At 42.4% G+C, this 27,692-nt stretch overlaps 1 protein-coding gene across 3 annotated transcripts in view; it reads left to right on the top strand.

Annotated features, from left to right (window-relative positions):
• The window catches only part of abcc4 (ATP-binding cassette, sub-family C (CFTR/MRP), member 4), a 472,542-nt gene that overhangs the window by 236,214 nt on the left and 208,636 nt on the right, over positions 1–27,692 (top strand). For all 3 annotated transcript variants that reach the window (XM_060825961.1, XM_060825960.1, XM_060825959.1), the window contains one exon: positions 9,221–9,300. In XM_060825961.1, coding sequence (XP_060681944.1) covers positions 9,221–9,300 — 80 coding nt within the window. The remainder of the gene's footprint in view (positions 1–9,220; positions 9,301–27,692) is intronic.

The raw sequence follows: 27,692 nt of genomic DNA, 5'->3' as shown, positions 1-27,692 counted from the left end.
ATCGAGACCAATATGAGTTTTTGGATGTAGCCAGGGGTGCTGAATTTCACCAGAGCTTTCTGCTTTTCTTTCTTTTTGCTACAGATGAGTAAAAGTATCATTTTAATGTTTACAACTAATTTGCAAAACAAAAGAATAATGAAACTGAGAGAAACCTAAAGATTTCAGGGCTGCATTTCCACACTTATTCGAAGGGGTTGGGATGCTGAAAACCATTACATCATCTTACACTGAAAAGCAAAATCTATCTGCTTGTTTACACCAGGAGGATTCCTCACTCATTTGACCCTGTGAAAAACTTGCATTCTGCATTCCGGGTCTTCAGTTCACAACCGAAACTGACTACGAATCTTTGGTTATCCTTTTGAATACGAAAGAACTGATGAGGTGGGAAGTTGGATGGGGAGACATACGTAAGGAGATATTATATAATTTCTGGAGTTGAAGCTTGGTTGCATAATTGGAAGTAATGTAAGATGACAGAACTACTAGGAGATAATGCTGTTAAGCTAAGTCTTGCAAGTCTTGACCTGTGCATAATTTTTATTGCCTAAATAAAAGGTAATGCTACTGACATCACTAAAGACTCCAGCTGTAGTAATGAACCTCTCCCCTGGACACAAACGTAGGATGATAATCAAGAATCCTCTACAAAGACAAGGGTTTGGAAATGCACCTCCAAGCCTCACATTATCCTGACTTGACACTGAATTGCCGTAACCTCACTGTTACTGGATCAGAATCCCGGAGTGGCTTTTTTTATTAACATTGCATTTTGAGGACTACAGATCAAGAAGGCAGCTCAGCAGTACTCCCTTCAGGACAATTAGGGATGAGGACTAAAGCTGGCCTTGCCTTTAATGCTTGCAATGAGCAAATTCATAGAAATATTGAAACAATATTGTTTGCAAGTGATATTAAAAAGAACATATACACATAACAGTTGGTGGAAATCTAGAACTCAATCTCCTAAAACCTTTGATGTCAATTCAATTATAATTTTCCAGGCTGAATTTTATAAATTTTTATATTACAAATGCATCAGAAAAGCAAATGAAGCAACTGAAGTTGAGATGGTGATCACTCATGTTCTGATTGAATGGCTCAAACATACCATTTTTTAATGTTCTCGTCTTCCTAACTACTTACCAGAACTCATTTATTAATGGCATCATTCACAGACACTGTGCTATAAAAGAAACCCACAGATTTATTGTTATGAATAATACAAAGAACAATGGATGTAACAGCACAAAATGATGACTTCATAGGCAAGCCGATGTTCATTGGTTGGTAATAATTACTAATTTGACCAACTGTTATGGGTTACTTACAGATTGAAGGTAAATAGGGAAATATTTACAGGCTACAAACTAACAGACCATTGGAAGTTTTTAAAAATCAAATTAAGAACTAAGTAATTAGAATGGAGATGCAAGGGCTGGGCTTTGTAATTGCATGATGTTAAAACAGATAGAATCGATTGTGGTTTTTAGTAACCACATCTGTAGCAAATGCTGGTTGCTTGAGGAGCTCCAGCTCAAAGTTGATGAGCTGGAGTCCGAGCTTCAAACACTGCGACACATCAGGAAAGAGTTACCTGGACACTGTATTTCTGGAGCCAGGCACATCCTTCACATTACACCCTCAGTGGTCAGGGATAAGGGGGTGCAACTACAAGTGGAGGCAGTTAGAGGAATCCAGGAGGTAGTGTTGAATGAGCCTGAGCCCTTGAGCTTTTCTAATTGATTTGAGATTCTTACTCTCTATGGGGTGAGAGTTGGGGCTAAAGGGAGGATGAACAACTGACCATAGCACTATGGTAACAGGGAGCCATTCAAGAAGGTGGAGGAAAGAGAAATGTAGTTGTAATCTGGGATATTTTAGACTGGGGAATAGCTCTCCATGGCTCGGATCAAGAGTCCTGAAGGTTTGTTGTCTACTTGATGCCTGGCTTCAGGATATCTCATATGGACCACAGAGGAACTTGGAGTAGGAGGGGAAAGATCCAGTTGACGTGGTCCATGTAGGTTCCAATGATATTGTTAGGAAGAGCAGCTTATGAGCAGCTAGGAAGTAATTAACAAGCAGAACCAGAAAGGCACTAACCTCCAGATTGCTACCTGAACCACGAGCAAATTGGCACAAGGTCAACAAGATTAAAGAGGTATTCATGTGGCTCAAAGTTTGGTGTAGGAGAAATTTGTTTGGATTCATGGGACACTGGAACCAGTATTGTAGAAGGAGGGACCTGTTCTGGTGGTATTGGCTTCATCTGAATCACGTTGGGACTAGAATCCTGGCGAAACATATAACTAGAACAATGGAGAGGGAAGGATGGTTGCAGTTGCATGGATAAGTTAAAAGTTTCTAGAACATATAATTAGGGCAGAGAGTATGGAAAGGGTCAGGAATCTAACTTCAGGCATAGCAGATAAGGGGACAACTATGAGAAGGGGACCAGTCAATTCAGGACTGAGGGTGCTGTAGTTAAGTGCAACAGCATGCAAAACAAGTAAATTGAGCTTGTAGTACATATTAAAATTATCAGGTATGATGTTGTAGGTATCATGGTGACCTGATTGAAAGGGGAGCAGGGCTGGGATCTAAATAATTTAAGGATTCTTTTGTTCTTTTGAAAGGACAGGTAAATGGACAGAGGAAGTGATGTTTGTTTTAGTAAAAAAATGAAATTAAATTGATGGCAAGAAGTAACAAGTTTGTACAGTGTAGAACCTGTGTGGGTAGAGTTGAGGAACTGTAAAGGGGAAAAGATCCCAATCGGAGTTGTGTACAGGCCTCCTAGCAGTCGTCAGGATGTCGGGAAAGAAATAAATTGTGCGATAGAAAAGACATGGAAGAAAAGCACTATTGTAATAATCGTAGAGGACTTCAATATGCAGGTGGACTGAGAAAATCAGGTTAGCAGAGGATCACAAGAAAAGGAATTCATGCAGTATTCATAAGATAGTTTGTTTTGGTAGTGCTGACTAGAGAACTGGATATGATCATGTGTAATGAGGCAGCCTTGATTAGGGAGTTTAAGGTGAAGGAACCCCTAGGGGGCAGTGACCATAATATGATAGAATTCATCCTCAGTTTAAGGGTAGAAGCTGGAATCAGATGTACTGTTACCACGATTGAGTTAAGGTACCAAGACATAAGGAAGGAGCTGGCCAGAGTTATTTGGAAGGGGACCCTCAGAGAAAGAACAGTGGAGTAACAATGGCACAAGTTACTGGGGATAATTCGGAGATCACAACAGAAGTTCATCCCAAGGAAGATGAAACATACTAAGAGAAGGACAAAACCGGCATGACTGATGAGGGAAGTCAGGGGCAGGATGAAAGTAAAAGAAAAAGCATACAATGTAGTTAAGGTCATTGGGAAGCCTTTTTAAGGAAAATAGTTGGGTGAAGGAAATGAAATAAGTGAGTAAACTAGTTATTAATATAAAAGAAGATTTTAGAATAATTTTAAAAGGTAAGTGAGATAAGACTGCACATTGGACTGCTGAAAAATGAGGTTGGAAATGTGGTAATGGGGAACATAAAGAAACGGCATAGGAGCTGAATAGATACTTTGTATATGTTTTCACCGTTCAAGGTATCAGTAACATATCAAAACTTCAAGAAAGTCGGGGGCAGAGATGAGTATAGCGGCCATTACTAAGAAGAAATGCTGAGCAAGCTGAAGGGTCTGAAGGTGGATAAATAACCTGGACCACATGGACTACACCCCAGAGTTCTGATGGAGATAGCTGTGGAGGTATTGGCGGTGATCTTTGAGGAATCACTTGATTCAAGAAGATTCTCATGGCGAATATAACACTCCTGTTGAAGAAGGGAGGGGTGGGCAGAAGACAGGAAGCTATGGGCTGTTTAGCCTGATCTTGGTCCTTGCTAAGATTATGGAGTCCATGATTAAGGATGAGATTGCAGAGTACTTGGTAGTACATCGTGAAATAGGTCTGAGCCAGCACAACTTTTGTCAAGGGGTGGTCACATCTGACGAATCAGTTAAATTTGGGAAAAAAATGAGGTGATGCACTTTCGTAGGAAGAATCGAGGCATAGATAATTTCCTCCCACAGTCCAAAAAAAATGTGCAGGTCAGGTGAATTGGCCATGCTAAATTGCCCATAGTGTTAGGTGAAGGGGTAAATGTAGGGGAATGGGTCTGGTTGGGTTGCGCTTCGGCGGGTCAGTGTGGACTTGTTGGGCTCAAGGGCCTGTTTCCACACTGTGGGTAATCTAATTGAGGAAAGGCTTTGGATATCTGAAGCACAAAGTGTTTTGAGAGTCATCTAAATGAGGAAAGGCTTTGGATATCTGAAGCACAAAGTGTTTTGAGAGTCCTTCAAGATTCTTTTACGGTTAACAGTTGGTAGTTCGAAAGGTAGCTGCAATGTTAGCATTCACTTCAAGAGGGCTATAATGCAAGAGCAGAGTAGCATGGCGGCATGGTGGCCCAGTGGTTAGCACTGCTGCCTCACAACACCAGAGACCTGGGTTCAATTCCTGCCTCAGGCGACTGACTGTGTGGAGTTTTCACATTCTGCCCGTGTCTGCGTGGGTTTCCTCCGGGTGCCCTGGTTTCCTCCCACAGTCCAAAAATGTGCAGGTTAGGTGAATTGGCCGAGCTAAATTGCCAGTAGTGTTAGGTGAAGGGGTAAGTGTAGGAGAATGGGGTTTGGGTGAGTTGCGCTTCGCTGGGTCGGTGTGGACTTGTTGGGCTGAAGGGCCTGTTTCCACCACTGTATCTAATCTGATGTGCTGCTGAGTTGTGTAAGACTCTGGTCAGACTGCATATGGAATATTATGAGCAGTTTAGGCCCCATATCTAAGGAAGGATGTGCTGGCCTTCGAGAGATCCAAAGGAAGTTAACAAGAATGATCCCAGTGATGAAGGTCTTGTCATATGTGGATTTGTTGAGGACTCTGAGTCTGTACTCAAATGAGTTTAGAAGGATGAGGGGCTTTCTGATTGAAACTTAACGAATCCTCGATAGAGTGGACTTGGAAAAGATGCTCCACTAGTAATAGACAGTTAAACGTGAGGATACAGCCTCAGAGTGAAGGGACAGTTCTTTTGAACTAAGATGAATTTTTTTTCTGCTGGAAGGTGGTTAATGTGTGGAACTCGTTGCTGCAGAGGACTGTGGAGGCCAACTCATTGAGTGTACTTAAGACAAAGGTGGATAGGTTCTTGATTGGTAAGGGCACCAAAGGTTATGGGGAGAAGGCAGGACAATGTGATTGAGAAACACATCAGCCATGGGTACATGGACTCGTTGGGCTGAATGACCTAATTCTGCTCCTATATTTCATTGTCAACCTGATTCAAGGTAGTCGATGCAATTTTGATAAGAATGAACAATAAATGAAACAACAAATCTGTAAAGAGCAATTGCTAAATTATCGTATGTTATTCTGTTTCTTTTGGTATAGAAACAGAAATAAAAATATAATTTCATAAGTATACTGCTAATGGTATAATTGAGATAATATCCTAATTAAATAAAATATAATCAGGTTTAAAAAGGTGTGGTAGAGTCATTGTGTACATTATTTTTCGCCAACAGTGAACAAAGTGCAAGTGAACACCTGTAAACCAAACTGGGCAGGGTCATTATACTTCATAACATTTCTCTTTTACACGTTTAATCTTATTAAGTGGTTACCATGAAACAATTATTAATTGTTGTAGACCACAGATGTATTCATTGCACAACAAATGTATATGTATGCATTCATTGTAGTAAAGAAACCATTGTAGAAATAAGCGCAAAGTAATGAATCATTATTTAAATTCGATAAAGCAGTGTTTATCGACCAAACAGTGTCAAATGTGTACAAGGCACTTCAGTTTGCAGCTTTTATGAAGCGATGAGTAATTGCTTTTAAATTGATGTATGATTATGTTTAATAGAGTTTCTTGAATACATGTTCTGATTATCTGGTATTAATGTACAAAGCCTTTCCAGGATCTGATATTAATCAAATACGACTCCTCGGAGTTCATATTATTTTGACTATTAAGCACTTTAATTTGGAGATTACTGGGTAAATAAAAAATATATTGATTGTTACGTTTGGAAAGAGCATTGCAGCAGCTGAAGTAAGGATTAACAATGTTCTAAAATGGTTGTAAAAAGTACATTTAACACGTTGATAATTATTTTACCTAATTGCCACACTTCTAACGTCTCACTTGCAGGAGGATGTCTATAAATCTCCATTTTACCTCAGATGCATCCTATAAAAGGAGTTAGAGTCATAGAGGTGAACAGCACGGAAACAGACCCTTTGGTCTAACTCATCCATACCGACCAGATATCCTAACCTAATTTAGTCCCACTTGCCAGCACTTGGCCCATATCCCTCTAAACCCTTCTTATTCATATACCCATCCAGATGCCTTTTAAATGCTGTAATTATACCAGCCTTCACCATTTCCTCTGGCAGCTCATCCCATACACGCACCACCCTTGGGTCCCTTTTACATCTTTCCCCTCTCACCGTAAACATATGGCTAATTCTGGACTCCCCCACACCAGGAAAAAGACCTTGTCTATTTATTCTATCCATTCCACTCATGATTTTATAAACATCTATGAGGTCAACTCTCAGCCTCTGTAACTCCAGGGAATGCAGCCCCAGCCTATTCAGCCTTTCCCTTTAGCTCAAATCCTCCAACCTTGGCAACATCCTTGTAAACCTTTTCTGAACCCTTGCAAGTTTCATAACATCTTTCCGATAGGAAGGAGACCAGAATTGCATGCAATAGTCCAAAAATGGCTTAATAGTCCTGTATAGCCGCAACATGACCTTCCAACCCCTGCACTCAATGCTCTGACCAATAAAGGAAAGCATACCAAATGTCACCTTCTCTATCCTGTGACTCTACTTTCAAGGAACTATGAACCTGCAAAAAAGGTCTCTTTGTTCAGCAACACTCCCCAGGACCTTACCATTAAGTGTATAAGTCCTGCTCTGATTTGCTTTCCCAAAGTGCAACACCTCACATTTATCTAAATTAAACTCCACACTCCACTCCTCAGCCCATTGGCCCATCTGATCAAGACCCCATTGTACTCTGAGGTAACCTTCTTCGCTGTCCACTACACCTCCAATTTGGTATCATCTGCAAACCTTGTAACTCTACCTCCTATCTTCACATCCAAATCATTTATATAAATGATTTGGCGGCACGGTGGCACAGTGGTTAGCTCTGCTACCTCACAGCGCCAGACACCCAGTTCAATTTCTGCCTCAGGCAGCTGTATGTGTGGAGTTTGCACATTCTCCCCGTGTCTGCATGGATTTCCTCCGGGTGCTCCGGTTTCCTCCCACAGTCCAAATATGTATAGGTTGCCAAATTGCCCGTAGTGTTAGGTGAAGGGGTAAATGTAAGAGAATGGGTCTGCATGGCTTGCTCTTCGGAGGGTTGGTGTGGACTTGTTGGGCTGAAGGGCCTGTTTTCACACTGTAAGTAATCTAAAATATATAAAATAAATGATGAAAAGTAATGGACCCAACACCAATCCTTCTGGCACATCACTGGTCAGAGGCCTTCAGTCTGAAAAGCAGCCATCCACCACAACCCTCTGTCTTCTACCTTCGAGCCAGTTCTGTACCCACATGGCTAGTTCTCCTTTTATTACATGAGATCTAAGCTTGCTAACCAGTCTCCCATGAAGAACCTTGTCGAATACCTTACTGAAGTCCACTGCTTTGCCCTCATCAAACTCAATCAAGCTCATGAGATATGATTTCCCACACACAAAGCCATGTTGACTATCCCTCATCAGATAGTGCCTTTCCAAATACATGTAAATGCTGGGGGAATCCTGAGGGACAGGAATGTCAGGCTCACTGGTCTATAATTCCCTGGTTTGTCCTTACCACCCTTCTTAGCTCGTGGTACCACTATCGTCAACCTCTGGTCTTCCAGCACTTCATCTGTGACTATCGATGATACAAATATCTCAGCTAAGGGCCCAACAGTTCCATCCCTAGCTTCCCACAAAGTTCTAAGGTACACCTGATTAGGTCCTGGGGATTTCAAGACATCCAGCACTTCCTCCTCTGTAATATGGGCATTTTTCAAGATGTCACCATCTATTCCCCCACATTCTATATCTTCTATGCCCTTCTCCACAGTAAACAGTGATGCAAAATACTTGTTTAGTATCCTCCCCATCTCCTGCGGCTCCACATGTAGGATGTCTTGATGATCTTTGAGGGGCCCTGTTCTCACCCTAGTTACCCTTTTGTCCTTAATATATTTATAAAATCCCATTGGACTCTCCTTAACTCTATTTGCCAAAGCTATCTCATGTCCCTTTTTTGCCCTCCTGATTTTCCTGTTAAATATATTCCTACTGCCTTTATGCTCTTCTAAGAATTCACTCGAGATTGCGGCTTCTGCCTCAGCTGCTGTTTTAGATGATATGTTCTAGACCCTTAACATTCTGTAAGTGAAGAAACATTTCTCCAACTCCATTCTAATATTTTACCAAACACTTTAAATCTACATCCTCTAGTCACCGACCTCTCTGCTAATCTACTCCATCCAAATCCCTTTCAATTTTATGTATCTCAACCAAAGCTCCTCTCAATTTCCCCCATTGAAAGGGAACAGCTCCAGCCAATCCAAACAAGGCAGATCACCATTCCTTCTCAAGAGCAAATATGGGCAAGCAATAAATGCTGGCCCACCCAGTGACCGACTGATACCATGATTGCATTTTAAAAAATGCAAATTTCTAAATAATCATTATGTTGTCAAAAGCCTCACTGATTGACCCCTATCAAAAAAATCTTTGTAAGTGATTTAATCAGATTCAGTATATCAGTAGCAATTGGATGGGTGCCCTCTTGTGGCTCAGTAGTAGTGTCCCTATCCCTGAGACAGGACACCCAGTTTGAAGCTCCACCTGCTTCAGAGGTGTAACAACACCTCTGAACAGGTTGATGTGAAAAATAAGTTGAATTAAAAGAAATCAACAACTGAACATGCTCAGCTGGGTTTATTACTCCTAAATCGTCCTGCTTATTCAAGATGTTGAGTGGTCATTTGTAAACCTCTGGATAGTGATCTCCTACAGGAGCTTTCTTTAACTCTCAAAGGAGATGAGGCATATGATTGACTTAGAAAAGAATACTGCAACTGTTCAAGTTAGTAGAATATTCCAACTTTTTGTTTTGACTTGTCAGGTCGGATCTTAAACCGTTTTTCAAAAGATATTGGCCACTTGGATGATTTGCTGCCCTATACTTGCATGGACTTTTTACAGGTAATTCTGTCTTCCATATTCATGAATTGTATATTGTATGATCATTTTATGGGTCACTGAGTAATCTTTGCTGCTGAAGTACTGTGATCACAAAACACTTACTTTCTGAGCAAGAACTCTTCCAACAGAGTTAAAGTGTGGTTTATTGTCTGCCCATTGTGGAGGGTGTCACTATAATTTTATGATCCACCAAAGCAATGGTGAAAATCTAATGCCAAGAATAATTACTGTATAAGAGTGGTCTCAGGACTCCTGCTGTCATGTCATGTCCTCTGTATTTGTATGCTTTCCAGCTAGTTGTTCATTTGCTTCCAGTAATTTGGGGCACATTCAGGTAATGTTGAAAAATGTGGCCACAAGTATCAAAACAATTAGTTGTCATGCAGGACAGTGAAGACAAGCAAATCGCGAATGTGTGACCACAAAAGAACACATCATTACTGACAATAAAGAAAGTTGTGTAGGTTTTATAGAAGGTGACAAGGATAATTAAGTGAACAGTCTAATGTTACTATCAGGTTGAGGTTTATTTGAGAATGAGACTACTCAATTTTCCAATATTTGATAATGCAGCAAATTTCTTAGCCAGGGCGTGAACGTTTTCTATATGATAGGCTCTAATTTCAACAGCTCTTGTTAACCAATTTGATGCTGAGGAAGTCACATCCAAACCTCCAGATATGTTGTTGGTAATTTTAAAACGTAATAATATCAGTCAACTGCAACTTTGGTGAAATAGATTCATGCCACAGGTGGAATATTATTTATTTTGTATCTGTTAATCAATTGCAGGACAGCTCTTAAGCCTCATAATTCATAGTAACTGGCTAGTTGTCCCAAGAGGCTTTCACACAACCATGATAGAAACATTGGAACACAAGAGGTGCTGTGCTACTCCCTTTGTATTGGTGGTAATGTTGCTGTCAGTAAAAATGAATGAAGATGATGAACCAAACAGATAGCAGCATGCAATGGCTGCTACAACAGATGAATTAAAATCTTTTATCACCAAGTCAACTTTTATTTAGATGTGCACAGTACACTGGCTGAGTCTTCTGTTTTTATTTTTATTTCTTTTCTGAGGAGATTCTAATATACTGTTTTTTTAAAAATAAACTGAGGAGTTGTTGTGGTTCTGTTCGCCGAGCTGGGAATTTGTGTTGCAGATGTTTCATCCCCTGTCTAGGTGACGTCCTCAGTGCTTGGGAGCCTCCTGTGAAGCGCTTTTGTGATTTTTCCTCCATCACTATAAATGCCAGAGAAAACATCACAGAGGTGCTTCATAGGAGGCTCCCAAGCACTGAGGATGTCACCTAGATAGGGGATGAAAAGTCTGCAACACAAATTCCCAGCTCGGCAAACAGAACCACAACAACGAGCACCTGAGCTACAAATCTTCTCCCAAACTTTGAAAACTGAGGAGTTTCTAATCCCCGGGTTATATATTTCTTTTCCTCTTTTTTTCATAAAGCCCCACACTACCTCCAAACAGCGGTAGTGTTTATTTTCCCTAGCATTCATGTTGTATGTGTGTAGGTATAGAACACAGTGACAAAATAATGAGTGCATAAAACTTTATTGATACTGCACCACCAGGAAGAAAAGAAACACCTGAGTGGCAGTGAGAATCCATTCTCAGCAGGGGGCAATGCCTCAGTGATTGAAAATGTAAAGGAGAGAGCAAGGATCAAATCCAAATAGAATCAGAGGAGGAGTTGTGGCACAGCGGTTAGCACTGTTGCCTCACAGCGCCAGAGACCTGGGTTAAATTCCCGCCTTGGGCGATTGACTGCGTGTAGTTTGCACGTTCTCCCCATGTCTGCGTGGGTTTCCTCTGGGTGCTCCGGTTTCCTCCTACAGTCCAAAGATGTGCAGGTAGGTGAATTGGGCATTCTAAATTGCCCCTAGTGTTAGGTGAAGGGGTAAATGTAGGGGTATGGATGGGTTGCGCTTCGGCGGGTTGGTATGGACTTGTTGGGCTGAATGGCCTATTTCCACACTGTAAGATAACCTAATCTTTTTTTAAGAGTCAGTCCGCTGGACTGAGGAGATTCTAATTTCCTTTTTATATATTTTTATACTTTTTTTATAATTCCCGCCTAATACCATTAGTGCTTATTTTTCCCCCAGCACCCATTGTCATGTGCGTGTAGGTGTAGAATACAGTGAAAAAACAAGTACAGAAAACTTTATTGATATTCCACCACCAGGAAGAAGAAAAACACGAGTGGCAGTTAAAAGCATTGCCCTTCTCATCAGGGGGCAACATCAACGATTGTAAAAAATTAAGGTGAGGGTAGGGATCAAATCAAAATGGAATCAGGGGGAGTCTCCTGTTTATTTATTTTTTTCTTTTTTTTCTTACCCCCACACTACCGCCTAACTGCGGTAGTGCTTATTTTTTCCCCAGCACCCATGGTGTGTGTGTGCAGGTGTGAGACACAGTGAGAGACACAAGGTGCACAAATCTTTATTCAATTTCCACCACCAGGAAGATAGGAAAACACCCAAGTGGCCAGTGACAAGCAGTGCCCTTCACAAAAGGGGCAATGCTGTGTGATCAAACAGTGAAGGGGAGGGCAGGGATTAAATCAAAATAGAGTTGGAGGGGAAAATAATGCACTCCACTCCCTGCGGCGCTTACCTCTCCCTGAACAATTCCAGGGTGTTGGTGGACACAGCGTGCTTCTTCTCCAAGGACACCTGGGCTCTCACGTAACCGTGGACGAGGGGCAGGCAGTCGGCCCTAACGATCCCCTCCACGGCCCACTGCCTGGACCTATTTATGGCCAGTTTGGCCAGGCCCAGCAGCAGACCCATGAGGAGGTCTCCAGACCTGCCCTCCCTCCTCCGCACCAGGTGCCCGAAGATCAGGAGCATGGGACTGAAGTACAACCAAAAGCAGAGGAGGAGGTTTTTGAGAAAACGAAAAAGGGAATGCAAATGCCCACACCCAATATACACATGGTCCACGGACTCCACAGCGCCACAGAACAAGCAGTTGGGCTGGGAGTCTGTGAACCACCGCAATCTGCGGTTGCAGGGGACCGCAGCGTGCGGCGCCCTCCACCCCAGATCCCCGAGAGAAAGGGGGAGGACTCCCACGTAGAGAGCCCTCCACTGGGGATTCCTACTGCCCGGTGGCAAATGGGCACGCCAGGGTGTGTTCAGACAGTGAATGAGGCAGAAGAGGTGGACAGTGTGCAGCAGCAGTCAATACAGGGCCCACCTTTTTACCCCCTGAAAGGGAACAAAATTAAAATTTCGGAGGCGGCTCAGGTTGTGGGGCACAGGCTCCCGCGGTAAGTATGGGATCTTGGGGCCAATGTGCAATTCCATCCGGGCTGGGGTGAGCGCAGACGGGATCCCACCGCACACCTGAGCGTCCTCCAACTGGTACACTACGTCGGGTCCAAGCACCGCCGTTTTAAAGCGTCAGATGGCGGTGGCCATGTACCAGATGTCTACCGCTGCCCTGCTCGCTATATCCTGTGGCAGGTCCCCGGCATCCAGCACATCCCCGACCCTGGTCACCCTCACCACCATGGCCCTCCCCTCCGACAGCCACTTGAACCCGTGAGTACGGAGGTGCAGATTCCCGAGCAACGGCTCCCTGACGAGAGCCGCTATTCCTGCCGGAGGGTAGGCGCAGCGCGATTCGACCATGTTCCAGACAGTGATCAGGTCCTGGTAAAAGACAGGCAGCATCCTGAGGGCGACCTCCAAACCGTCACGGTCGATGAGCAGGAGCTGCGTGTCGTAGTGAGGTTATGCACCTGGCGGAAAAAATACATCGCCAGGGCACACCACCTAGGAGGAGGCTCGACGTAAAGTATCGCTGCAAAGTCTCCTGTTTATTAACTGTTTTTATCCAGATCCCTCAAGAGCCAGCTCTCAGAGTGAATAGGATGTTTGACACCCCTGTTTTTTTTTATTTTTTTCTCTTCCTTTTTTACTTTTTTTTTCCATGATGTGTGTGTGCAGGTGTGAGACACCGTGAGAGATACAAGGTGCATGAATCTTTATTCAATTTCCACCACCAGGAAGATAGGAAAACACACGAGTGGCCAGTGACAAGAGGTGCCCTTCACAAAAGGGGCAATGCTGTGTTATCAAACAGTGAAGGGGAGGGCAGGGATTAAATCAAAATAGAGTTGGAGGGGGAAGTCTCCTGTTTAATTTTTTCTTTTTTGTTTTTTAAAATTTTTTTTAGTTGTACTCTTTTTTTTAACCCCCACACTACCATCTAACTGCGGTAGTGCTTATTTTTTCCCCAGCACCCATGGTGTGCGTGTGCAGGTGTGAGACACAGTGAGAGACACAAGGTGCACAAATCTTTATTCGATTTCCACCACCAGGAAGAAAGGAAACACCCGAGTGGCCAGTGACAAGCAGAGCCCTTCACAAAAGGGGCAATGCTGTGTGATCAAACAGTGAAGGGGAGGGCAGAGATTAAATCAGAATAGAGTTGGAGGGGGAAGTCTCCTGTTTTTTTTCTTTTTAAATTCTACTGTTCAACCAGTTTACAGGGAGATGAGGACAAACCTCAAATCCCAGTTTACACTCCTGTTTTTTTATCTTTTTCTTTTTTTTCTTTTTTTTGATGTGGGGCAGCTGGTCCAGGTACACTCCTGTTTTTTTTATTAAACCCCACACTACCGCCAACTGTGGTAGTGTTTATTTTACCCCCAGCACCAATGTTGTGTGTGTGCAGGTGTGAGACACAGTGAGAGACACAAAGTGCACGAATCTTTATTCAATTTCTTTTTTGTAATGTACTCTACTCTCCTGGTCATCTTTTTTTTTCCCTTTTCTTTTTTTCTTCTTTTATTTTTTTTTCCTTTTTTAAAAACCCTCACACTACCGCCTAACTGCGGTCGTGCTTATTTTCTCCCAGCACCCATGTTGTGTGTGTGTGCAGGTGTGAGACACAAGGTGCACAAATCTTTATTCAATTTCCACCACCAGGAAGATAGGAAAACACCCGAGTGGCCAGTGACAAGCAGTGCCCTTCACATCAAAGGGCAATGCTGTGAGATCAAACAGTGAAGGGGAGGGCAGGGATTAAATCAAAATAGAGTTGGAGGGGGAAGTCTTCTGTTTATTTTGGTCAGCCAGTCTTTCCTGATTGGCCCAGAAGGGCTTATGCCCGAAACGTCGAATTTCCTGCTCCTTGGATGCTGCCTGACCTGCTGTGCTTTTCCAGCAACACATTTTCAGCTCTGATCTCCAGTATCTGCAGACCTTACTTTCTCCAGGTTAACAATCCCAATAGTCAACGAGATCAACCTGATTCCAATCACTACAGGTGGAGAAATTAATGACACTGAAGGTGGCTCAATCCTAATATTTGATATTTGACGATAGTGACAAAGAAAATAGTGGATGCATTAGTGATTATCTTCCAAAATGTGATAGATTCTGGAATCATTACTACAAATTGGAAGATAGGAAATGTCATCCCACTATTTGAAAAGGGAGAGAAAGAGAAAATGGTAACTACAGGTCAATTAATTTTGTGTCAGTAGTAGGGAAGTCCATTATAAACAATGTGCTAAATGGACACTTGGGTAATAATAATCTGATTAAGTATAAAGAAAACACATCATGTTTAATGAACCTTCAGAAGGTTTTTGAGAATGTTACTAACAAAATTTAATAAACTCAAGTCAGTGAATACGGTCTAATCAGGTTTTCAGAAGACCTTTGATAAGGTCCCCCACAAGAGGATGGTTAGAAAAAATAAAGCACATGCGATAGGAGGGCATGTACTTGCATAGATTTAATTGACTAACAGGAAACTGACAGCAGGAATGATCAGCCATTTTTGCAGTGGCAGATGCAACCAGGTCTAGAGCCCAACTGTTCTCAACAGAAATTCATAAGACATAGGAGCAGAAATTAGGTCATTCAGCCAATCGAGTCTGCTCTGCTATACAATCATGGCTGATAGGTTTCTCAATCCCATTCTCCCACTTTCTCCCTGTAACTCTTGATCCCCTTGACAATCAAGAATCTATCTATCACAGTCTTAAATATGCTCAATGACCTGGCTTTCACAGCTTACTGTGGCAGTCAATTGCATAGATTCACCATTCTCTGGCCGAAGAAGTTTCTCCTTATCTCTGTACTTAAAGGTGTCCCATCTAGTCTAAGACTGTGCCCTCAGATCCTCGTCTGCCCTACCAATGGAAACATCTTGCCAACATCCACTCTGTCCACGCCATTCAGTACTCTGTAAGTTTCAATTGGAACACCCCTCATCCTTCTAAACTCCATCGAGTATAGTTTCAGAATCGTTAAATGTTCTTCTTATGTTAAACTTTTCATTTCTGGGACCATTCTCATGAACCTCCTCTGAACCTGCTCCAGGGCCAATGCATCCTTCCTGAGATATCAGGCCCAAATCTGCATGCAGTACTCCAAATGTAGTTTGACCAGAGCTTTATAGAGCTTCAGAAGTACATCCCTGCTTTTATTTTCAAGTCATCTCTAAGTAAATGCCAACATTGCAATTACCTTCCTAACTACTGACTCCACCTGCAAGTTCACCTTGAGAGGATCCTGGACTAGAACTCCAAAGAGTCTCTGCAATTCAGACTTCTGAATTTGCACCCCATCTATAAAATAGTCCATATTTATATTCTTCCTACCAGAGTGCATAGTCTCACACTTGCCCACATTGTATTCCATCTGCCACTTCTTTGCCACTCTGCTAACCTGTCCCAATCCTCCTTCAGCTTCCCTGCCTCTTCAATACTCCCTGTCCCTCTGCTGGTCTTTGTATCATCTGAAAACCTAGCCAGAACACCCTCTGTTCCCTCATCTAGATCATTAATGTATAAAGTGAAATTTGTGATCCCAATACTTGCAGAACGCCACTTGTCACTGGCCGCCATCCTGAGAAAGCCCCTTTATCCTCACTGTCTGCTTTCTGTCAGACAGTCATTCTTCTATTCATGTTAGCACCTTCCCTCCAACACCATGGGCCCTTATCTTATTCAGCAGCCTCCTGTATGGTACCTTGTCAAAGGCCTTCTTGAAGTCCAAGTAGATAACATCCATTGCCTCTCTTTGTTTAACCTGCTCGTTACTTTTTTTTAGATTACTTACAGTGTGGAAACAGGCCCTTCGGCCCAACAAGTCAACACCGACCCGCCGAAGCGCAACGCACCCAGACCCATTCCCCTACATTTCACCCACCGCTACGGGCAATTTAGCATAGCCAATTTACCTAATCTGCACATCTTTGGACTATGGGAGGAAACCGGAGCACCCGGAGGAAACCCACGCAGACACGGGGAGAATGTGGAAACTCACACAGTCAGTCTCCTGAGGCGGGAATTGAACCCTGGTTTCTGGCGCTGTGAGGCAACAGTGTTAACCACTGTACCATCATGCTGCCCATAACCACTGTGCCACCGTCACATTTGTCAGGCATGATCTCCCCTTGATGAAACCATGCTGACTTTGCCCTATTTTATCATACACTTCCAGATATTCAGAAATCACATAGTTTACAATGAACTCCCAAATCTTACCCACGATCAAGGTTAGGCTAATTAGCCTGTAATTTTCAGTCTAATGCCTTAGTCCCTTTTTAAACATTGGTGTCACGTTAGCAATTTTCCACTCCTCTAGGACCTTCCCTGACTCTAGTGATTCCTTTATATATCTAAAGAAACTCTTACAGTCTTCCTTTACATTACTGTCTACTTACCTTCATATTTAATCCTCCTTAGTTCTTTTCTGTTGCCATCTATTAGTCTTTGTAAGCTTCCCAATCCTCTGGTTTCCCACTGCCCATTACCACATTATAAGCTTTTTTTTTTGTTTCTATGGTTTCCCTGACTTCCCTAGTCAGCCATGGTTGCCTCATCCTCCCTGTACCATGCTGATTTTCCTTAGGGATGATGTCTCCTGAACTACTCCCAGAAACTCCTGCCATTGCAGTTCCATTGTCTTTCCTGCTAGACTTCTCTTCCAGTCAGTTCTACCCAGCTCCTCCCTCATGCTTCTGTAGTTGCCTTTATTCAGCTGTAATACCTCTGATTCTTTGTTGTCCCTCTCAAATTGCAGAGTAAATTCAATCATATTCTGATCACTGCCTCCTAAAGGTTACTTCCCTTTAAGTTCCCTTTTCAAGTCTACCTCATTACACAACGCTAAATCCAGTATTGCTTGTTCCTCAGTCATAAATGTAATTGATTTGGATGTGGGGAGTAAATTGCTGTGAAAAAAATGTCATGTGACTCCAAGAGGATTTGGATAGACTTAGTGAGTGAGAACATAGTTGCACAGTGGTTACCACTGCTGCCTCACAGCTCCAGGGACCCAGGTTTGATTCCACCCTTGGAGAACTGTGTGGGGAGTTTGCATGTTATCCCCATGTGTGCATGTTGGGCGCTTTGGTTTCCTCTTTTAGTCCAAAAATGCACAGGTTAGCTGAGTTTTCTAGCAGGATGCTCTTCAGAGGGTTGGTGGAGACTCAATGGGCCAAATGGCCTCTTTCTGCACTGTACGGATTCCATGATTCTGTTCTGTACCAAGGCAGATGGAATCTAATGTGGAAAAATATTCACTTTGGTAGGAGGAGCAGATGTGCAGAGATTCTTCTTAAATGGTAAGAGCTTGGAAAGTGTAGATGTGCAAAGAGACCTAGGTGTCCTCATCAACAAGTCACTGAAAGCTATCATGCAGATGCAGCAGGCAAGTAGGAAGGGTAATGGTACATTGGAGTTCATCACAAGAAGATTTGATGACAGGAATAGTAAAGTCTGTCTTCAATTGTATAGAGTTTAGTTAGGTACCACCAGGGATATTCTATATGGTTTTGTTTCCTTATCATAGGAAGGATGTTATTGTGTTTTGATCCTAGCTGATGTTCCTATTGAACAGGTCAGATCCCAGAATATAATCTGTCTTGATTAATCATGTTTTGATTTTGTTTAATTGAATGTGGCAGTGTTTCATTGAAACATAAACACACAAGTCTAAAAATTTGCTTGTGACAATGAGACAGAAGTTTATCACGCAAGACTATTTTAAAAAGTAATTTAAAACTAATTATAACACGTTCACATTAAATATACAACTGTATTTTTCATAAGCCTAATTTCATCATCGCAGTGTGGTTCATTCGTTGGTTGAAATAACTCCACAAAGGCTGGAATCCTGTCACCAAGTCCCTTTATCTGCACGTAGAAAATACTTGACACTGGTCCAGCTCCCTCCAAGCAGCTTTCAAAATGTCTGACATTCATCTTTTTATCTGTAGCCAGGGTTCCCTGACTGGACCAGCTTAACAGCCTTAATCGGGAACTTATATGCTATAAATTCCACCTGGCTAACCTCATTGCAGTCACTGCATAAGTGCTCATGATAAAGTGCCCTCTATAACATTTGTCTTTTCCAGCTACAAGAATGATTTTTAAATTGTACGATGGAGGATTAAGCTCCATCAGAACAACTAAGATTTTGTCCTAAAGTTTCTCCAAAAAATCAAGGGATTCTGGTCTGTACAAATATGGCTTTCTTCCACATTGTTGGTCATGTATATTTCAAAATGCTGTAGCGCGCCTACACAAGATTCATTATTATCTTCTCCACTATCAAATATTTCTGTTGGCGCATAATTTTTTTTTTAAAAAGTGACTATTTGATCTTCTATATTGTTACTTTGTAGTAAAACTGAACCCACACCATTGTAGTTGATATTAACAGCCAATTTGGATGGCTTTTCATAATCCGGCAGTGCTAAAACAGGTTCAGTTGTCATCACACCTTTCAAGTTGTCAAAGAGACTGATTTTCTTGCATTCATGGAAATTTGCTGCCTTTCTTTAATAAATTTGTCAAAAGCTGCAAAAGTTGTGAAATGCAGACTTAGTTTCCAATAAAATGCACTCATGGCAACGTATTACAAAATTTCACATTTTGACCCAGGCATGGGAAGATTTAAGAAGCTCTGACTTTCACTAGTTCAGTGCTACTTGACCGTGGCCTACAGTGTAGTCAGAATAAGTTATTTCTTCTTTGGTAAATTCACTCTTAGCTAGATTTAAACCAAATTGACTTTCTGTAGCTAATTAAACAGATCAGTTGAAAATGTTCTTCCTAAATTTGACTGAAACACCAAGTTAATCTAAATCATGAAGTTACATGACTCTTCAGTTCCTTTATTAGTTAATCACTGGAACATTGCTGGTGCAGTTTTCATTCCCAATATCATGATTTTGCATTGACAAAGTCTCCTTAGTTTTATAAAACATAATATCTCCAGCATATTCCAGTGATTGATAGAGACAATATTCTTCCAACAATTCAACTTTGGTGATGAATCATGGATGTTCGATTCTTTCAATGCAGCCCTCCAATTTTGATATAGGATATGAGTCCACTTTTGTTAACATGTTGACTTTGCAATAATAATATCGAATATAATATAGGATAATAATGTAGATTTAGCCATCTGGTTTTGGCATCATGATAAATGAATTCTAGGTACTATGACTCAGTTTAATAGGTCATTGTCCATCATGAACTTCATGAGTGAACTGTTCTGGACTGAGTCCATAACAATGACATGACAACACGTATCACATCCCTTACATTAACATCATCTACAGCCTAGGACGTTTTCCTGGCCTATTCACACAAATTGATTCGTGATTTTGTAATACTCAAGTGTTTTTGAATCACTCATAGGACGTGGACATCTCCAGCTGGATCAGCATTGATTGCTCATCATTAGTTTCCCTTGAGGGGATAGTGGTGAGCTGCCACCTTGAGTCACTGCAGTCTGTATGTTGTAGGTAGACCTACAATGCTATGAAGGACGGAATTCCGTAAGACATAGGAGTGGAAGCAAGGCCATTCGGGCCCATCAAGTCCACGCCACCATTTAATCATGACTGATTGTTGTTTCAATTTCACTTACCTGCACTCTCCTGTAGCCCTTAATTCCTTACGAGATCAAGAATTTATCAATTTCTGCCTAGAAGACACCCAACATCCAGCCTCCACTGCGCTCTATGGCAATGAATTCCACAGGCCCACCGCTCTCTGGCTGAAGAAGTATCTCCTCATTTCCGTTCTAAATTGACCCCCTCTAATTTTAAGGCTGTGCCTATTAGTCCTAGTCTCCCCGCCTAATGCAAACAACCTCAAAGCGTCCACCCTTTCTAAGTCAAGCACATTATCTTGTAAGTTTCTATTAGATCTTCCCTCAACCGTCTAAGCTCTTAATGAATACAATCCCAGGATCCTCAGCCAATCATCATACGTTTGGCCTACCATTCCAGGGATCATCCATGTGAATCTCCGCTGGACGTGATTCAGTGCCGATATGTCCTTCCTGAGGTGTGGGGCCCAAAATTGGACACAGTATTCTAGATGGGACCTAATTAGAGCTTTACAAAGTCATTGCTTTTATATTCCAACCTTCTTGAGATAAATGACAACATTACATTCACTTTCTTAATCAGGGACTCAACCTATAATCAACCTTTAGAGAATCCTAGACTACCACTCCCAAATCTCTTTGTACTTTGGCTTTATAAGTTTTCTCAACGTTTAAAAAATAGTCCATGCCTGTATTCTTTTTTCCAAAGTGTAAGACCTTGCACTTGCTCAAGTTGAATTTCATCAGCCATTTTCTTGACCACTCTCCTAAACTGTCTAAATCCTCCTCAGTACTACCTGCTTGTCCGCGTAACTTCGTATCATTGGCAAACTTCGCCAGAATGCCCCCAGTCCTTTCGTCCAGATCATTAATATATAAAGTGAACAGTTGCGGCCCAAACAATGAACCCTGCGGGACCACATTTGTCATTAGCTGCCATTCTGAAAAAGAACCTTTTTTATCCCAACTCTCTGCCTTCTGCCAATCCCCAATCCATGCCAGTAGCTCACCTCGAACACCATGGGCCCTCACCGAACTCAACAGCCTCCCATGAGGCACCTTATCAAAGCCCTTTTGGAAATCTAGATAGATAACATCCACTGGGTTTCCCTGGTGTAACCTACTTGTTACCTCTTCAAAGAATTTTAGCAGGTTTGTCAGGCATGACTTCTTCTTACTAAATCCATCTTGACTTGTTCTAATCCGACCCTGCGCTTCCAAGAATTTACCTACAACTGAGATTAGGCTAATCGGCTTATAATTTTCCATCTTTTGTCTTGATCCTTTCTTGAACAAGGAGGTTACAACAGCAATTTCCCAATCATGTGGGACTTCCCCTAACTCCAGTGATTTTTGAAAGATCACAGTCAGCCCCTCCGTTATTTCCTTAGCCACCTCAGAACTCTAGGGTGTAGCCCATCAGGGCCAGGAGATTTATCGATTTTTAAACCTTTTAGCTTTTCTAGCACTTTCTCTTTTGTAATGTCTACCATACTCAACTCTGCCCCTTGACTCTCCTTAATTATTGGGATATTACTCCTTTCTTCCACTGTGAAGGTTGACACAAAGTACCCATTAAATTCTTCAGCCATTTCCTCATCTCCCAGCACTAGTGTTCCAGCATCAATTTGAAGCAAAAAATGTCTACTTTTGCCTCTCATTTGTTTCTTATTTACTAAAAGAAACATTTACTATCATTTCTAATATTACTGGCTAGCTTACCTTCATATTTGATCCTCTCCTTCCATAATTCTCTTTGTTATCCCCTGTTTGTTTTCGTAGTCTTCCCAATCTTCTGATTTCGCAGTGCTCTTGGCCGCTTTATAGGCGCTGTCTTTTTCTTCAATACATATCCTAACTTCATTTGTCAGCCCCTGCTCCAGATAAACTTTGTTTTCTTTAGGATGAACCTCTGTACTGTGTCCTCAATTACACCCAGAAACCCCTGCCATTGTTGCTCTACTGTCTTCCTCGCTAGGCTCTGCTTCCAGTCAATTTTCATCAGTTCCTCTCTCATGCCCCTGTAATTACCTCTATTTAACCGTAACAGCATTGCATCTGATTTTGCCTTCTCTCTTTCAAACTGCAGACTGAACTCTTCCATATTATGATCACTGCCTCCTAGGTGTTCCCTTACTTTAAGATCTTTTATAAAGTCTGGCTCATTACATAGAACTAAGTCTGAATAGCCTGCTCCGTTGTGGGCGCCATCACAAGCCAATCCAAAAAGCCATCTGTAAGCATTCCATGAATTCCCTTTCTTTGGATCCATTGGCAACGTTATTCACCCGGTACACCTGCATGTTGAAGTCCCCCATGATCACCGTGATCTTGCCTTTCTGATGTGCCCTATCTATTTCCAGGTACATCTTGCGTCCCTGGTCCTGACCATTGCTGTGGGGGGGCTGTACATAACTCCCATTAAAGTTTTTTTGCTATGTAGTTCCTCAACTCCACCCACACAGAGCCCACATCATCTGACTCTGTCATTCAGTGCCATAGATTTAATCTCATTTTTAACTAACAAGGCAATCCACCCCCCTCTGCGCGTCTCCCTGTCTTCTTGATAAGTTATAAATCCTTGAATGTTAACTGCCAGTCCTGAATTTCCTGCAACCTTGTCTCTGTGATGCCAACCACATCATCATCATCATTCATGATGATTTGTGCCGTTAATTCATCTGCTTTTTTACGAATACTATACGCATTTAGATAAAGTGCCTTAATGCTAATTTTCTTATCCTCATATTTTCCAACATCTCTAGTAATGTGTCCTAAGCTACCATTCCTTTTTGCTTCTTTCCGAGCTTGTCTTCAACTTAAACCCTGCACATATACTAACCTGTTGCTTATCTTTCTACTTGACTCCGTGCTCCCTATTGCTTTCGCTTTCCTTTACCGCCCCTCCCCACCCCCCCCCCCACCCCTGAATCACACGTTTAAAGTCCTAGTGACCAGCCTATTTATCCATTTCACCAGAACACTGGTTCCAGATCGGTTCAGGTAGAGACCAACACATCGGTGCATATCCCTCTGCTTCCAAAACTGATGCCCATGTCCCATGAAATGGAATCCCTCTTTCCCACACTAATCTCTCAGCCACATGTTTACTTCCCTAATTTTCTTATCCCTATGCCAGTTAGCACGTGGCTCGGGCAGTCATCCAGAGATTATCACCCTTGAGGACCTGTTCTTCAATTTCCTTCCTAGTGCTTGATAATCCCAAACAGGTCCTCCCTCCTAGCCTTGCCTATATTGTTGGCGCCAATGTGGACCACAACAACTGGATCCTTCCCCTCCCGCTCCAATATCCTTTCAAGCCAGTCGGAGATGTCCAACACCTGAGAACCAGGCAGGCAAAACACCATGTGGGACTCCCGATCCAGCTCAGAAAGGATAATATTTCTCCTCCTAATTATAGAATCCCCTATAACAGCTACTTGCCTTTTTGCTCCCCCTTCTTGAATAGCCTCCTGCACCATGGTGCCGTGGTCAGCTGGCTCATCCTATCTACAGCCCTTTTCCTCATCCATACAGGGAGCAAAAATCTCATACTTGCTGAACAAGGTCAAGGGCTAAGGCTCCTCCTGAACTCTCAATCCCCCTACCTGCCTAATTTACAATCATACCCTGTTGTCCCTGATCATTAACTGAGTTTGAATTATTTAATCTACCGGGTGTGACCGCCTCCTGAAACAAAGCGAATAGATAACTCTCCCTCTCCCAGATCTGCTGCAGTGTTTGAAGCCCAGATTCCAGATCATTAATTCTGATCCACAGTTCTTCCAGCAACCAACACTTGCTGCAGATGTGGTCACTGCTGTTCACAATGGGATCAGCCAGTTCACACATCATACAGCTACAGCCTATCACCTGTCCAGCCATTTCTACTTATTTATTTAATTTATACAAATTTATGAGTTAAATAATTTCTAGTACTTCTCTATAGTCTTATTCAACCAACCAACTAATAGTAAACTTTTAATTTATGACACGATACACAAGAAATATAAATTAGCAAACACACGAGAGTCCTTTTTTTTGGTGAGAAGATGGGTGAGAGACACTACAAGTGACATTCCAGTGACAGTGAAGGAACAGTGAGATATTTCCAACTTAGGATGGTGAGTGATTTGGTGGGGATCTTGCAGATGGATGTTCCCATGTATCCACTGCCCTTGTGCTTTGAGATGGAATGGGTTGTGGGTTTGGAAGGTCCTATTTAGGGTCTTTAGTGAATTTCTGCAGTGCATCTTTGTAGAGAAAACACAATATGCTATTGAGTATCTGTGGTGAAGTGACTGAGTATTATGACTGTGGTGCCATTCAAAGGGCTGCTTTTTCCTTGATGGTGTTAAGCTGCTTGAGTGTTGCTGAACTTGCATCATCCAGCTGACTTGTGCCTTGTAGATGATGGACAGGCTTTGGTGAGTTATTTGCATAATATTCCTAGCATTTGATCTGCTCTCGGAGCCATTGAGCCACAAATCGTCTCAAAACTCGCTAACTGAGTTTATATGGGGAGTCCTGGTCAGTTTCTGATCAATGGTAATCCCTAGGATGTTCATAGTGAGGGATTCAGTGATGGTAGTGCTATGAATGGCAAAGGGTGGTAGTAAGATTGTTTCTTGTTGGAGCTGACCATTGACTGGATATGTATGGCATGAATGTAACTTGCCAGTTTTAAGCCCAAGCCTGGATATTGTCTGGAACTTGTTGCATCTCGACGTGAACTGCTTTAGTATCTGAGGAGGTGTGAATGGTGCTAAACATTGTGCAAACATCAGCAAACATCCCCACTTCTGACTGTATGATGGAGGGAAGGTTAGTGATGAAGCAACTGAAGATGGTTGCGTCCAGGACACTACTGTGAGGAACTCTTGCAGAGTCCCAGGAGCTGGAATGACTAACATCAATAACCACTAACATCTTCCTTTGTACCAGCTATGAATCCAACCTACTTACAAATCATCTTTCTAAGTAACTTCAAAACATTGTGCTGTCTAATGTTTTTAAAACATTTGTTAAATATTAGTGAGTTTTGAGACTTGAGGTTCTGGATGTAAGTTTTCTCACTGAGCTGGAACTGGAAGGTTTGTTTTCAAACGTTTCATCACAATACTAGGTAACATCATCAGTGAGCCTCTGGATGAAGCACTAGTGGTATGGCCCACTTTCTATTTGTATGTTTAGGTTTCCTTGGATTTGGTGACATAATTTCCTGTTCTTTTTCTCAGGAGGTTGTACATGGGATCCAAGTCAATGTGTTTGTTGATAGATTTTCGGTTGGAATGCCATGCTTCTAGGAATTCTCATGCATGTCTCTGTTTGGCCCGTCCTTGGATGGAGGTGTTGTCCGAGTCAAAGTGGTGTCCTGCTTCATCTGTGTGTAAGGATACCAGTGAGAGTGGGTCATGTCTTTTTTGTGGCTTGCTGATGTTCAAATATCATGGTGGCTAGTTTTCTGCATGTTTGTCCAATGTAGTGTTTGTTACAGTTCTTTGCAAGTTATTTTGTAAATTACATTAGTTTTGCTTGTTGTCTGTTTAGGGTCTTTCAAGTTCATTAGCTGTTGTTTTAGTGTGTTGGTGGGTTTGTGTGCTATCATGATGCCAAGAGATCTGAGTAATCTGGCAGTCATTTCTGATATCCGGGTTCTTAGCAGAGACAATAACGCAGAGACTCAAACAAACAGCTCTGCCGACCATCCAATCCAAACTTTGGGTCCGCTCCATGGATTGCCATAATATCTCTCTCCTTGGTTCTTCCTCCTGTCTGGAGTACTCATACAGAATTCATGTCATTGGTTTCTATTTAATTTGATATGGTCTCATGACATTGCATTCTATGGTTCCCTAGAAACTGGTATAGTGACTTACACCTTGTCTTCAGTAGTTTCAATCTTTGGCCTTTTTATTTGTTCTAGTTTTCATTGTTTTTTGAGCATTTTTCAAATGCTACATGGTTAACTAAACTGCTCTGCTTGGTTTTTCTATGAAAGTGAAAGCATGAGTTGGAAGAGCAGTCTTTTATTTATCAACTTTTCTTCAAGCAGTTCAGGTGCTCCCCTTGCCTCATACCTGATCTGTTCAAATAAATTAATCTTGTGGACTCTTTAGGGACTTGTCTCAAAATAAACCGGAACAAGGGAATTCATTTATCCCAATCATTGGGAAGTTCTTTTCAGTAAGCTCCAAACGTCAGCTTCAAACTTCGATGACAACATGCCAATCCACCTGTAGATAGTAAATGATAAGCACAGAACCATAGAAATGATACAGCACTGAAAGGGACTTTTCAGGGAACATATCTCGGATACACGCACCAAACAACCCCACCGCCCTGTGGCCGACCATTAGACTATTGCACAAAGTACGGAGGCATGGGATTGAGGGAGATTTATAGGTTTGGATCTTTACTCAGAGTAGAAGGAGTGTGGAACACATTGCCTGCAATTGTAGTAGACTCGCCAACTTTAAGTGCATTTAAATAGTCATTGGATAAACATGTAGATGAAAATGTAGGATAGATGGGCTACAAATTGGTTCCCCAGGTCAGTGCAAAATCGAGGGCTGAAGGGCCTGTACTATGCTGTAATGTTCTATGTTCGAACACCCCCTCCCACTCCACCAAGGACCTGCAAATCCCGGGCCACCTCCACCGCCAAATCCAAGTCACCTGAATGGTCGGAGGAAGAATGCCTCATGTTCTGCCTTGGGACCCTCCAACCACATAGAATCAATGTTGACATCACCTGTTTTCTCATTTCTCTTTCCCTCACATCATGCCAGATCCAACCTTCCAACTCAGCACCACACTCTTGAACTGTCCTACCTGTCCACCTTCCTTCCCACCTATCTGCTCCACTCTCTGCTCCGACCTGCATCTACCTATTGCCTTCCCTGCTACCTCTTCCCCGCTCCACCCTCCTATTTATCTCTCAGCCCCCTTCCCACCCCCCATATTCATGATGAAAGCCTAATACCAGAAATGTCAAATTTCCTGCTCCTTGCATGCTGCCTGAGCTGCTGTGCTTTTCTAGTGCCATACTCTTCAACTCTGATCTCCAACGTCTCCAGTCCTCACTTTCTCCTAGTCACTGTAACCTTAAAAGTGAAGCCTTTTCCAAGGATGCCTCCCTTAAAGAAGTTCTCCTCCCTCCACAGGGATCTCAGTGAGGATCTCAGTGCAGCCCTCTGGTCATCTCCTGTACCCTGAAACTCTTCAGCAAAGTCTTGAAGCAGACCCACAACTGCAGTCCCATCTCCTTCCTTAGCACCTGCCTATGCAACCAACTTATCTTACATTCAGGCAATCGCAATTTGGACCTGACCAGGACACCACAACCAATAGCAAATCTAAAGCCTCCAGAAATGGTTCTTCCTCCGGATTCTCTACTCCACACAACACAGCTACCCATTGCCACTTCTACTGCCTGCAGTCAGGCTTGATCCAGCTCAGGTCCACACAATCCCAGATTTGCAAAGGAG

This window comes from Hemiscyllium ocellatum, chromosome 6 (genome assembly GCF_020745735.1).
Source record: "Hemiscyllium ocellatum isolate sHemOce1 chromosome 6, sHemOce1.pat.X.cur, whole genome shotgun sequence".
NCBI lineage: Eukaryota > Metazoa > Chordata > Chondrichthyes > Orectolobiformes > Hemiscylliidae > Hemiscyllium > Hemiscyllium ocellatum.
Note: the sequence above shows the minus strand (reverse complement) of the source record. Positions and strands in the feature narration are given on the sequence as shown.